The 13,292-nt window shown below is 48.3% G+C and overlaps 1 protein-coding gene across 5 annotated transcripts in view; it reads right to left on the reverse strand.

The window, feature by feature from the left end:
• Positions 1–7,167, reverse strand: part of ARHGEF5 (Rho guanine nucleotide exchange factor 5) — a 33,484-nt gene extending 26,317 nt beyond the window's left edge. Inside the window, exon 1 of one of the 5 annotated variants that reach the window (XM_039570334.1) lies at positions 7,077–7,167. Coding sequence is in view for 2 of the 5 variants with exons in the window: in XM_010410243.4 (XP_010408545.3) it covers positions 5,397–5,399 (3 nt within the window). In the remaining 3 variants the exon portion in view is untranslated. The other 4 variants (XM_039570335.1, XM_010410245.4, XM_010410243.4 and 1 more) reach the window with 4 other exon arrangements.
• Between the last annotated feature and the right edge of the window lie 6,125 nt (positions 7,168–13,292).

Below are 13,292 nucleotides of genomic sequence, written 5' to 3' on the forward strand. Positions count from 1 at the left end.
TTATGAACTTGGGACATATAGCATCAGGTATGTCTTGCTCCCACTAAATACAAAACTGTATTTCTCTACCAAAACATAGTTAAAACCAAGCTGGTGTTCTTGTACATGCTTTCCTTGACACTTCTGTATTTGTCTCCCACATCAGTTAATACCTTTTTTCCCCTTTCAGTGCACTTTCTTCACTCTTTTAGCAGTCACAACAAAACCTTTTACAATGCCACCTTTTAAATTAAGCTTTCAAAGGCAAAATCCTAGTAAAACACAATTATAATACATTTCAGGGTAGATTTGCTTCCATACTGCCTCACTGAACATGAGATTTCTGACCATGCCAGTTTTCACTGCACACGCAAGGCAATGCATCTCACCTTTTCTTGTTCTGGTCTCTTCTAAAGCCATTTTGCTAGAACTACCAGAGCCAGAATCAATCCATCTTTTCCCTTTTACACTTGGATGTGTATTTTCATGTCTGATATCAACGCTATCACACCCTCAGCAGCTGGATAGGTAAAAATGACACTGGTATGGAATGAAGGAAAAATGCCTGTGGTGTGTCTGGTACAACTCAGACACTGGGCAACTCAGCTGTCGTGATTCTTCTATAGACACAGACACAATTTTTAGCTGCTTTTCATGGCCCTGACCCTCCCTTGTGACAGAGCACACACTACAATGACATAATTTGCATGCCTGGCCTTGCTCTTCCAGGATAAGGCACATTTCATTGCTCCAGCATACCTCCAAATCGCTCACCTTCCTCTCTCTCCCCTCTCCGAAATGAAACAGCTCAGTTTACTCATTGTGCAGGGGCAGGAAGACAAGGTGAACTGTAGGAGTGGTGTCAGAGGACAACTGCCTTCCCAGATGGCACCAAAACAAGCAGTGTTCACCCCGTGCCTACAGCAACACCTTACAGCTTCCCTTTCAGCCTTCCCCACGATGCCCTGACAGAACATTCCCTCTTCCCAGCTGTGCCCAGGGATGAGAAGAGAGTGACAGTGCAGTCATGTATTTCCCATACACAGCACCAGTAGTTATTAAGAAATTACTGGGTGACTTGAGGGGCAAACCCATCTCCCTCAATCACTTGCACACTTAAGAAAACATGCCACAACCCATAATTTGCTGTAAAAATAGTGGGATAGTCCCACTTCCTTTTGCCTGTCTCCCCACAGCATTCTCTCTCTGCCCCAGGGCTTGTCACAGCATAGAGCCATGACAGGGTTGTGTGTTGTACTGCAGCCTTGCCAGTGCTATTCCCACTGCCCATCCTGGGATTCTGCTTGCCTATACCTGGGACATGCCTTTCCAGGAGAAAACACCTTGCCTAGGAGTTGGACTTCATTGATCCTTGTGGGTGCCTTCCAACTCAGGATATTCTACAGTCTTGTGGGCAGGGGTGGAGAAAGGAGAGAAAAGTGCATCATTCTCAAAGCACTCTATCAGCTCTGTTGTATCTGGACTCAAGCCTGAAACATCTTCATGTGCAAAGCAAGTCACAGAAGAAGAGCACTAACAATGAGAAGGGTTACTTGAGCCATACCAACCATCAGGACTGAATCCTCACTGTTCTAAATACTGTGCACTGAGACACTGTTCCTGTCCTGCAGAGCTGGCAGCATACTCAGAACATCCCTGCTCCCCTAAATCCAGCAACAGAACAGAAACAGATACACACTGCACCTTCTCAACTTCACAAGCAGCCTGGCAGCCCTCACCTGTAAAACCAGACAGCGATCTCAGAGTACCTCAGAAAGGAAAGTGACTCAAATGTTGCAGCTGGATTACATTTCACAGGTCTAGAGTTACCCTTGGTCGCCTGCACTACGGAATACCTACAGCAAAACTTCTGCATCTAAACTCAGGCTTAATACAAGGATTTTGTCTGGAGCCCAGACCCACTAAAGATATCTGCTGCTACAGTAGCAGAGCTTTTCTAGGCACTGGTATGGCATCTTTTCTTTTGCTGTGAAAGCTATACTCTTCCCATGTACTCTTTCCAAGTTTCCACGAGCCTCTCATCACAGGACAGCAATCTGTAGTGAAGATTTAAGGGCCCAGGTAAGAGTTAAGGTATTCAAACAATTTGTGTAGGCATTTTTGATCATTACACCTGTAAATGTGAGTGTAAACACACATACCACATAGCTTACACATCTTGATTTTTTGCAGCTGCCCAGCAAGGTCATGGGCAAAGCATCTTCTTCTTCTACTCATCCCACTAGTGGCCTTTGTGTTAGCTTAATGCTGCTTTGTGCATCAATTTCTATTACCAAGTGAATATGCAAGTGTAGCCATGGCAGCCACTTTGTGGCAGATGGGAACAGGGACCATGTCCAACTAGTTACAGGTCTGCTTGTAACTCACACTTGCGTCCCCTGATTATCCCTGGGCTTCCACAACCTGAAGAGATTCATAAACTCTGCTGCTGGATTTGTTGACGAAGCAGGAGCTGTCCCTCCCCTCTCCTCCTCCAGTCACACCCTGTGCAAGGCTGGGTCTGCTACCAGTGCACACCTCCGCTCTGCCCATGGAGGGGATCACCCAGCTCGTGGGTCCCACTGGGCACCACCCCAGCCTGGCCCAGGTAAAGGTTTGCGACTTTCTGTGTATGATCAGCACCAGGAACCCCAGTGCTTAATGACTCTGAGCACCAGCGAGGCCATGGGCAGTGAACCTCACACACTGAGCCCCTGCCTGCACCTGGGTGTTCAATTTGAGATCACAAAAAGGTGGCTTGGTGTCCAAATGTCACACACTTCTCCGTGACACTGAAAATAGGATATGTTTTCAGGAAGGGAATTTATGGCCAGCTCTGCTTTAATGCAGTATTCTCCCGGCAGCAGGGTCCTGTGCTTCCTCCCACCTCAGTTCCTTCCTTGTGTGCTATCCTATTACAGTTTCTTCAGCCACTCCTCCTCAACCTCTCCCAGCATCAGAACATCCTCTATTTTGTACACATTTACATATGTGTCTGTTTATCTACATAAATTTGTATACGTCATGATAATAACTTTCCCTCTTCTAAATTTTTTCCACTATCAAAACCAATAGCCCTCCCCCTGACCTTGCACTGAACTTGTACTAAAGTCATGGGAATTTCTTCTTTGACTTCATCTCACTTTTAATCCAACCCCCCTAACATGAGGTCAAAACAAGTCCCCACCACAGGCTCTGTTCCTCATCCTGCAGTGTTCTGCCTGGGACTTGAAGGAATGGTGTTTCAAATAATAAATGGGGAATGGGTTTTGTCTCAGCAAATCAATTCTACTGAAAGAGCAAGGAAGCTGGAGTCCCTTGTTAATGGAAGAGACAAGATTAATGAAGCTTTCCCAAAAGGGCACCCCACCTTGCTCAGCACTGAGCACCACTGAGAACTCACATGTAGAATGCATGAATGCATTAACTTGGAACTTTTCTGCACCACTGAACCTTTCATAGGTGGCAGCGTGTCACAGCCAAGGCTTAGACCTCCTTTTCTTACGTTAAATGCGCTTTCCCACACAACAAATTTCAACACACATTTCTTGACCAAAGACATAAAAGCCGCTGATCTAAACCCAGTCCTGGTTAAACCCAGTTCTCCCAAGCCATGCAACAGAGTTAACCTGCACTACTGAGTAAATCAGGGCAGCTGCTCTCACACATATGCTGCAGAGGGAAGGCGAAAAGATACATCACCTTCCATGAAGATTTAAGGTAAGGTGTGCTTGTGACAACTCTTAGTTTCACCAACTCTTCAGCTTGCCAAAAGGAGTTCCATCCTCTGCTCTTTCTCTTCTGGTGGCATAGGTTTATGTGTGGTCTCACAACAAACCGCAACAGGGAACCAGCAGGGATGACAACAGGCAGGCACAACGGCTTCTTTCAACAGCAGTGCCAGCTGAGAGGATTTGTGCAACCACAGCCTGTTTATCCAAGCCCAGAAATGTAGGAACTAAATGTGTGATTCCCTCTGGCACCTAATCCTGCTGTTGGAAGAAGTGGTCCCTCACCATGTTTCTCATGCCCAGTGTCATGCTACACTTCTTCAGCAATCTCTCTGGCTGATCCAACTTCCATATTTTTTTGTTTAGGGAAGGGGGTTAACATTCAGTTGGAGCAGTGACTGGACTGATTTGAGGCCACTGGGTCACTAGAGCCGACCCTAGGGAAGCAGCAGGAGCTTGCAGTCACGACTGGATGAGAACTGGATCGTTCCTTCAGCAGCAGCCTGTTGTTCTGCTGGGCTGCTCATCAAGTGAAGCCCAACTCCAAGCAACACAAGTTATTCAATCACAATTCCTGGGAAGCCCTGCCTGGCCACAAACATCAGGCCAAGCACCCTCCACTGCTGCTCTAAACCACACCGATCACGTAGACTCCAGCTCCACAGCTGCCTCTTCCCAGAAGGAAGAGGTCAGCACAGCTAACAGCCATGGACTTGCAGTACAGCAGGCCATCTTTTAGCTGGAACGTGTCATTCTGGCAGCAACAGGCTCCGTCATCTGGCAGGAAAACTTGCATCAAGACTTCATGGTTAGGAGCCAGGCCGAACAGATGGAGATAAGAAATTAGCGAGGGTAATCAGCCATTGGAATAATTTACCTGGGGAACCAGTGCAGCCTATCACTTGATATCTTGAAATCAAGACTGGGTACTTTTCTAGTAGAATTTGGGATTCGATGCAGTGATAACCAGCTGGGAATGTAAATACCTGCCAGGGGTCAGGTGAAGGTATCTGTCTCCAATTGGCTGATACTCTGAGCATCAACTATGTGATTACCTCAGGAAAGAGGGAAATAACCTCTCTGTAGAGCCCAAGTGCCAAAACAATACAGCACAACTGCATTTGCACTGAAGCCACTTCTGAGTACTTCATTAAAAGATTCAACGGGAGTTCAGTGAGGAGCTGCAAAGCGGAAAGGAATTGCAAAACTTCCCAGGCATGACTACTGAAATAAACTAGCTGTGGATAATTTAGCCAAACAGTAACTAAGCAAACAACATCAACTGGAAAGATACCAGATGACGGAAAGCACAGTAAACTTTTAGAATCAAACATCCTTGGAAAAAAATGTGATTCCAATTAAGAATTTGAAATCCCTTGCGGGCTGTTTCTTAAATTTTGCCTGGAATGACTATGGAGAGTGAATGTTATATGAATACAAACTAATTAAATAAAACAGCCCACTTTAAACAAGACTCCAAAGTAGAATACATTAAAGAGAAAAAAAGAAGGAAAAAACCATCAAAAACTACAGCATAATTTGGCTCTTTCCTGCTATAAAGCACATGAAATAAGTGAACCATAAGAAAGGATAAGACTCAACAGAACAAGCGCAATAACATCCATCTAAAGTTAGCAGGATGAAATGGAAAAAAAAAAAAAAAAGGCCCATGGAACAGACTCTTACCATCAAAATCTATCAGGATGCACAAGAGGTTCCCAGAGGAAGTATTTGTGTCCCACTATTTCAGAGAACAGGAGCACCAATCTCAAGCCCAGTCGCCTGCTGTCACGAGTGACTGGACCGTACAACCCCACTGAGATTTAGCGAGACCATGAGGCTGCTATACAGGCAGGATGGGACAAATGCCACCCTCAAATCACCAGCTGGCAAAACGAGGTTCTACACAGAAGCCAGCTGAGCTGCTCCTAACATTAACAAAAACTAAGAAGAGTTCAGATTTGTTACAACTTCAAGCCTGATTTACGGATCCCTCCTCCTCGTCCAATTCAGGTGCAATTCTGAAATCTGGGTCACCCATACATTATTCCTCCAAACCAAGCCACCTCCCTCAGGTGCAACCCTTTAAAAGGACTCTGCCCTTATCCAAGCCATCTCCAAGTCGTTTAGGTTATGAGAAACTCCAAAACACCAAGGAATCAGGTCACAAAACTTCCAACAACACATTACACATGTGGCTTGGTCCAGGAGGAACAGGCACCCAGCTCCAGAAGCCAGCATTGGCATTCACATCCAGCAGCACCCTGGTAAAATCTGCAACAAGTCAACACTGATGAGCTGAGCTCAGATCTCTGACCCCATAATTCCTACCAGGTTTGATGCAGTCTTAGCCAATATCTGGGAATAAACGAAGCATCAAGCAAGGACAAACATGGGTGCTGGGAGGACGATGGGTCAGGTGAGAGCCGTGGGAGCTCGGATTCCCCCCCTGGCAGGCTGGTTGTGGCGCTGGGGTTGCCATCAGAGCTGCTGCGGTGGCCGGGGCTGCAGGAAGGAGGCAGGAAGCGAGCAGCAGGCAGGGATCTCGCCTTTCGTTCCTCTGCCTTCCCTCCGTGACAGGCCATAAAAGTCACGAGGCAAGGAAGAAAACAAGGAGGTGTCCAGAGTTCAAGCACAGCACCCCCGCGACTCCCGGGCCGCAGCTCCCGGCGGGAGCTGAAAACCCGGCGAACACCGTGGGATCTCGCTCCTGCGTGGGAGGCACCATTTCTGCGGGAAGAGGCTCCTGCTGCCGCTTGGCAGCCAAGCCTGGGACCGGGCCTGCGCTCCGGGCCCTCCCTGCTGACGGCAGCGGGCAGGGGAGCGGGGGCCGGCGGGCGGGACGGGCGCTGCCGTCGGGGCGCGGAGCCCCCGCCAAGGATGCGGCCCCCAGGGGCTGCCCCGGGCCGGGCGGACCGGAGCCCCCTTCGCCGCCCCCTCAGAGGGCACCGGGACTCCCGCAGCGCCCCCGCGGCGGCCGCGACCCCGGGAGGCTCCGCGCCCCGATGGCGCCCGCACCGCGCACCCGCACCGGGCCCGCCGCGGGAGGAGCGAGCTCTCGTTCCCCGGAGATCCCTCCTCCCGTCCCCCTCGGGTCCTAAAATGGTGGGTCGGCCGCCCTCCCTCCCTTCCTTCTCCCCCTTGTCCCGTCCCCCCCACCCTCCCGCCCCGCGCTCCCGGAGCCCGCCCGTCGCCCCCGCCCCGGCCCCGCGGGGCAGCCGCCCCTCCGTCCGTCCCGGCCCGGGCTCCGCGGGGATCCGGCGCCAGGCCCGCGCCTCTCCCGGGAATACGGCAACGGCGATCCCGGGAATACAGCAACGCCTCTCCCGGGAATACGGCAACGCCGCCCCCGGCGGCCGCCCTTACCTGCGCCGGGCTCACATCGTGGGGCCGGGGCCAGCGCAGCCCCTCCCGGCGCCCCTCGGCCACCGCCTCGCCGCCGCCCTGCGCGGGGCCGCAGGTATGTCATGAGTGCCGAGCGCGGCTCCAGGTGAGCCGGGCACACCTACAGGAAGGCAGGCGGGCCGCCCTGATTGGCGTGCGGGGCCGGCGGCCGCGCTCCGACGGCACCGCGGCGGGGCAGGGCAGGGCAGGGCGGCTGAGGGGCCGCGGCGGACACGGCGGCTCTGGCCTCGCTCCTGGCCCCGGCCGGCCACAGCCCCCCGACACGTCCGAGCGGAAGGTATTTTCCTCAATTTTTTTTTTTTTTTTTAATTCAACAGTAACAATATGGGTGAAGGTCCTAGAGGAGCGGCTGAAGTCGCTGGGTTTGTTCAGCCTGGAGAAATCTGAGGTCAGAGCTCACAGCAGTTCTGCAGCTTCCTTAGGAGGGAAGGAGGAGGGGCAGGCACTGCTCTCTGCTCTGTGTGACCAGGGACAGGACCCGAGGGAACGGCTGGAGCTGTGTCAGGGGAGGGTTAGGTCGGATTTTAGGAAATTTTCTTCTCCCAGAGGGTGGTCGGGCACTGAACAGGCTCCCCTGGGCAGTGGTCACAGCCCCAAGGCTGCCAGAGCTCCAGGAGTGTTTGGACACCGCTCTCGGGCACAGGGTGGGATTGTTGCGGTGTGCTGTGCAAGGGCCAGGACTGGATGATCCTTGTGGGTCCCTTTCACCAGTGATTTTGTAATAACTGTGTTCCTCTCAGGTTTGGACATAGCACTTGTTTGCTTTGCTTCTGGAGTGCACCTGACCCACCAGCCCAGGTGTCTGAACCAGTTTAAGAATCAGAGGTGCTTTTTATTCTTTAAGCTTCCTTCATTACCCTAGTCTCTTGTTTTCCCACTCCTTAACTTGACCTCTGTGTTTCCTCCCAACAGGCAGCCAGGGGTTTAAGGAAAAGTATTGGGTTGTCCCAGGCTTTACAGGATTACAGGCAAGATTACATTCAAGATCATCAATTAAATGTAAATCAATGAAACACCTGAATGCATAAGAAATTGATCAGGACATGGGTAGAAAAACTCTGGGGGCTGCATTAAAAAGCTGACTGCACAGCTACAGTTCCTGGGCATTCCGTCTCTCGTAGGTACACAGGTGCTTAAAGGGATACAGGATTTGTGTGAGGGTGCACTTTGCCATGGTGTATATATAGATCTTTGCTCACTAAAATTGCGAAGTGTGCAAAGAATTATTTTAGGCAGGTGGCTAAGGAAGGCATTACCTATTTTATATATTCTGTCTCCTCAAATTGATATCCAGAGTTGTCTCTTTGCTAAGTCTTTTTTTTTTTTTCCCCGAATCATTTCCTGAGGCTTGCAGGTGTGTATCCTCCAGGATGTGCTCTGAAGATTTCAGCAAATAAGAAAGAGGGAGCTTGGCTCAACCACCAGAGAAACCCTGCAGCCCACACCCAGGCAATCCGGAACCCTCCCTTCCCTGCGAGACCCAGGGGAGGAAAACTCCCCTCAGATGTGGCACACGGAGAGCTCTCCCCAGCCAGCTACAGAATCATCCTCATGCTTGCTGCTGCTGCCTTCTGATTCAGTTACTCCTTTAATTTGTTTGTGTGGGTGCCTTTTTTCAGCAGAGTGGATCAGCTCCTGCAGCTGAGATTCCCATTCCACATCACTGCATTTACAGTCAGCAGCGAGGAAAGGGATGCCTCAAATTCCCGGAAGCGGACTCTGGATCATGTCTCTCTTAGGTTGGTGTGAGACCTCTGGGACATGACATAAATAGCCAATGCTTCTTCCCACTGCATTTTCTAAGTTCCTAGCAGCTGGCAGCAAGCTGGAGTTGGTCATCCTGACTGGAAAACTGCTGCTCTTCTATCCAGAAAAGGGCAACTCATTGCCTGAGGTGGGATTAACCTCTCCCCCTGTCCCTGGCACCACCAGCAGCTGCAGAGGCAGTTTTCTGTCTGGTTTTTTGAATCATGTCTTGAGATACCTTGCGTTCTCTGCCCACTGCACAGAGAGTTTGAGTGCCTAAACACATCTGGAACCCTGCACAGGGGGAGCAGGAGAAGTCCTGTCCCATGCTGTGAGTATCCCAGGTGGGTTGGACTGCACTGTCTCTTAGCCCACCAAAGTCTGGCCTGCAGCAGCTGAGTGCCTGGTATGCCCCTTTCCCTTCAAGGACATACCTCCTTGGGGTGTAGATATATATATATCCCTGGATTTATGTCCCCTCCCTGCAAAGAGGCCCAGCAGCACCAAGAGCAGGGCCCTGTACCCTGAAGTGCTCCTGCTTCCTGCAGTGCCTTGTGCTATCGTCATGCTGAGGGGCAGCTGGGACATTAACCTCCCACTCCTCCCACTCCGACATCCTCCTCATAAACATCCCGTCCCGCTCAAGTCCTGTGCTGTCACATCCTCTTGCTCTGCAGCAGACACTATTCTGGGTTTAGTTCTATATGCAGAGCACACAGCTGGGCATGCCAAAATCTAGGCAGGCAGCAGGACAGAACCTGGCAGTAACTTGGTTCAGCTGCTGACTTATCACAAATCCTGCAGAGGAGGAGAGTTGTTTAAGGATCTTCTTAAAATTAAAATCATCTGCTTGAACTCTCCTTGGAAAGCCAGTTTGCTTCCCTAGGCATGTTCAGCAGCTGAACCTTAATCCAAGCAGATGCAAACCTGTGTATATGGCATGAAAAACCTTGGTAATAATGGAAGGGAGAAGAGGAGAGAGCTTGGAAGCTGCAGCACAGTAAGTTTACACAAGCAGCAAGTAAAACACCCATCCCCGGTGAGTCAGTCCTGGCCGTTTCCTTCATTTCCTCCAAGGCTCGCTGTGAACATCCAGTGGTAACAGCCCTTCTGAAATCCACTCGTCTCCTTTCCTGCCCCTTGTTTACAGCTTTTCCTCAGCAGGGAGCAGTGTCCCAGCCTCCAGCACTGCATTTTCACTGCAGCAGGCTGAGAGGAGTGCAGACCCTCCCCTGGCCTCAGTTCACCTTTGGTACCGCAGTGCTCTTGTTGCTTTTGTGGGTGCCAGCACCTTGAGATACAGCAGGTGCTGAGGTAAGAGAGGAAAAAGTGTCACAGTTGCACAATATTTTTTAAGAAAAATTTTTTTAAAAATCTTGAATGCAGCTGTATGATTGACAGAGGTTCTATACTCCTACAGCCACGCCTTTGGATTCGGTCCAGTAGGGCAGAAGGGATGCAGTGGGATATTACGTTGTTTTAAGTGTGCAAATTATCCCTCGGAGATAGGGCTTGGAGCTTCCCTGCTTCAGATTAAGGTGCATCTCATGCTCTGATTTCCCCACATGACAGCAGCTAGGGAGGAGGAGTATTTTTAGCTTTTGTTTCTTGGTTTGTTTACAGGAAGTTCTTCATTTGTGGAAGCGAGCTTGGGTCTGTCTTAGTCTGAGAATGTGCTTCAGTGCCAGTTGTGGATGCAGTTATAAGGGTGAACTGCTGCTGTTGTATGGCAGAGCCATCATTTATCCCAGGTGTTCAAGAAACTATGGGCTTCACACAGACAAATACTGATTTCTGGGATCTTTCCTGAAATTTCTTCAAGGAGATGTCCAGGTGGCTGTGGCAGGAAAGTTTAGGAAAATACGGAACTGAAAAATTCCTTCAAGTGGTATGGCTAGAAATGCTTTTCTGCATTATAAATCCACACTGCTGACATAACCTGGGCTAATAACAGTAGCTCTGGGACAAAACTCATATTGTCAAAGAGCATGAACATCGCAAGAGAAGCACAGACCAAAACAGGCTTCCCCCATTTCCTTCTCAAGTGCCTTCTCCTGGGAATCCCAAATAACCTGCAGCCAGCAAGTGACCTAGACACAATGCTGTGTTTGCTCTTAAGGAGTAAAACCAGGAGCAAAATAATCCAGTTAAATGATGTATCTTTATAATCCTTATTCAACCTCATCCACTTTTTTTTTTTTTCATAAAAAAAGCAGTAAGAACTCTTTGTACAAATGGATACCTGCATATGAGCCATGGAGGGATAGTTTTTTGTCATGATGAATTATGTACCAGTTCCAGTGAAGGTCTACACTGGATGGATTAAGTGTGAATTGCCCATTTAGTGTGTTGTACAGATTTTTTCCAAAGTAACTGCAGTGCCTGGCCTGATGTGCAAGTCAGGCCATTGTCCTACACAGCTAAATTCCCCCTTTTTTACAGGGTCTGCCAGGAAAATTCAAACAAATGGACAAGGCTACAGACTGTCTTGAGACAAAGACTGCTGTTAGAGGCACGAGGGTAAGGGAAGGTCTGGAGAGTCCCTGCCTGTCAGCCATGAAAGGTGGTAAAATAATATTTTTATTTACCCACATCCTGTAGCCTGACATTGCCTAACAGTTCACTTGATTATAAACTCCTGCCTGTTCTAGGGATGAGGTGGTTCTGAACTTTTGGATGTGGGCCTGGGGGAAGCTGGTGGGCTTTCCCAGCTCAGTTTACAGCTGCAATCCAGACTGGTGTCAAGGAAAATGACTGCTCATGCCACAGCTTCAGAAAGGTGTGGGCTTCACACATGTCAGTGGTGGTTTCCTTGACCTTCCCTGATTTTGATGGAATTTGAGGGTAGGAATGGCCAGTCTCAAACAGCAAAAGCAGGCAAGACTGCCTCGGATGTTACTTTAGTTTCACTGAGGGTGTAAATAATGTCAGCTGAGCAAAAGGCAAGACAAACTACTGTTCATGACATTAGCTACAAACCAAAGAACGAAGAAGAAAAAAATCTCGACAATGTATCTCCTGCTCAAGATTTCACATGAATATCTGCAGCAAAACATGACTCAAAGCTTCACATCTATTTGCTTATATACTGTTTTTCAAAAGACAGAAGGAAATAGCTTAAAAGTTAGTTCAATTCCATTAAAATCCTTCTATTTGGGATTAATAAAATACAGATTTCTTGCATAAGCAAGAAGCTCCTTTGAATAAATATTGGGGAAAAAAGGAGCTATACTAAAGGGGTTATATTCTCTGAAGCAGTTAACTAACCTTTAAGGATACATACTGTGGTTAAAGCAACCTGTTTCCTGCTCACCAGTAGCATTTGGCAACTCAGTGATGGAATTTTCAGTGGAATAGTAGTAAGCTCTTACATTTTTAGGAGGATTTCCCTCAGCCAAACTTGCAAAAATTACATTTGATATACCTAATGCAGTATAACATCACATTCTTTTCTTCCTGTTGAATACATGTTTTTTTAAGCCCTATTCCCACCTGATTAATATATAGAGATTTATGTGGAAGTGTCCATGCAGGTAAAAAACACGAGCTTGAATTAAAAGGGTTTTTTTTCCAAAATATATAGTGCAGGAAAAGGATGGTTTATGACCAAGAACATTAAGGAGGGTATTTTTCGGTACTTTACACTGAATGTCAGCAGTGTCTTTTACTGAATAAAATTATTGCAGTAATTTCTGGCCTGGAGTTCACACACGTCAGGAGGTCCATGGGCTACCTGAGGAAGATCCACAAGAGATACCCAGGAAATACAAGGCAATATCTGTGAACAAGGATCCAGAAATAAAAGCAGGTTGAAAACCCTCAGTGTTTCATACTATTAAGATGCCTCCAAAAGGACAGAAAGAAATTATGGAGAGAAAAAATGTCTACTGGGGGAATGAGTAGTCAGATAAAAGAGGAAGATAGGAAAGTTTTTAGTGGGTTTTGCCTCTTCTCCATCATCCAAAATTTTAATTTTTGGTAATCCAGGATCACAACATTGATATATCCAAAAATACCACACACAAATTTTGGAAAATATTAATGAGAACTGGTTATGCAAACGTTTCCAAACAGCTGTTCTTTTACAGCAGTCCATATAGGCAATTCCAAGCTCAGGTACAATTTTAAGGAAGTCTTTGGGCTTATCCTTTTTCCATTCTGAGATGCTCCATGCAAAAGATACCCCAAGTTGTTTGTTCCTGGCAGGTGCCTCTCCCAGACTGAAATCCCCAGTTGCAGCTGGGAGGCAGCTCTTGGTTTCCTGTGGCGTTTTCCATTTCCGAGTTGTGTAATTCTAAACTCTGCAAAAAGCTGGATTTTCCCCCAAATCCTTCTGTGATCCTTCTCTTGCAGCTAAATCCTTTTGCAAATCTGAAGCAGAGCCCTCATGCTGCAGGAAATTGTTTCCCAGGCCACGCCACCTTTCACATC

Source organism: Corvus cornix, chromosome 1A (assembly GCF_000738735.6).
Source record: "Corvus cornix cornix isolate S_Up_H32 chromosome 1A, ASM73873v5, whole genome shotgun sequence".
NCBI lineage: Eukaryota > Metazoa > Chordata > Aves > Passeriformes > Corvidae > Corvus > Corvus cornix.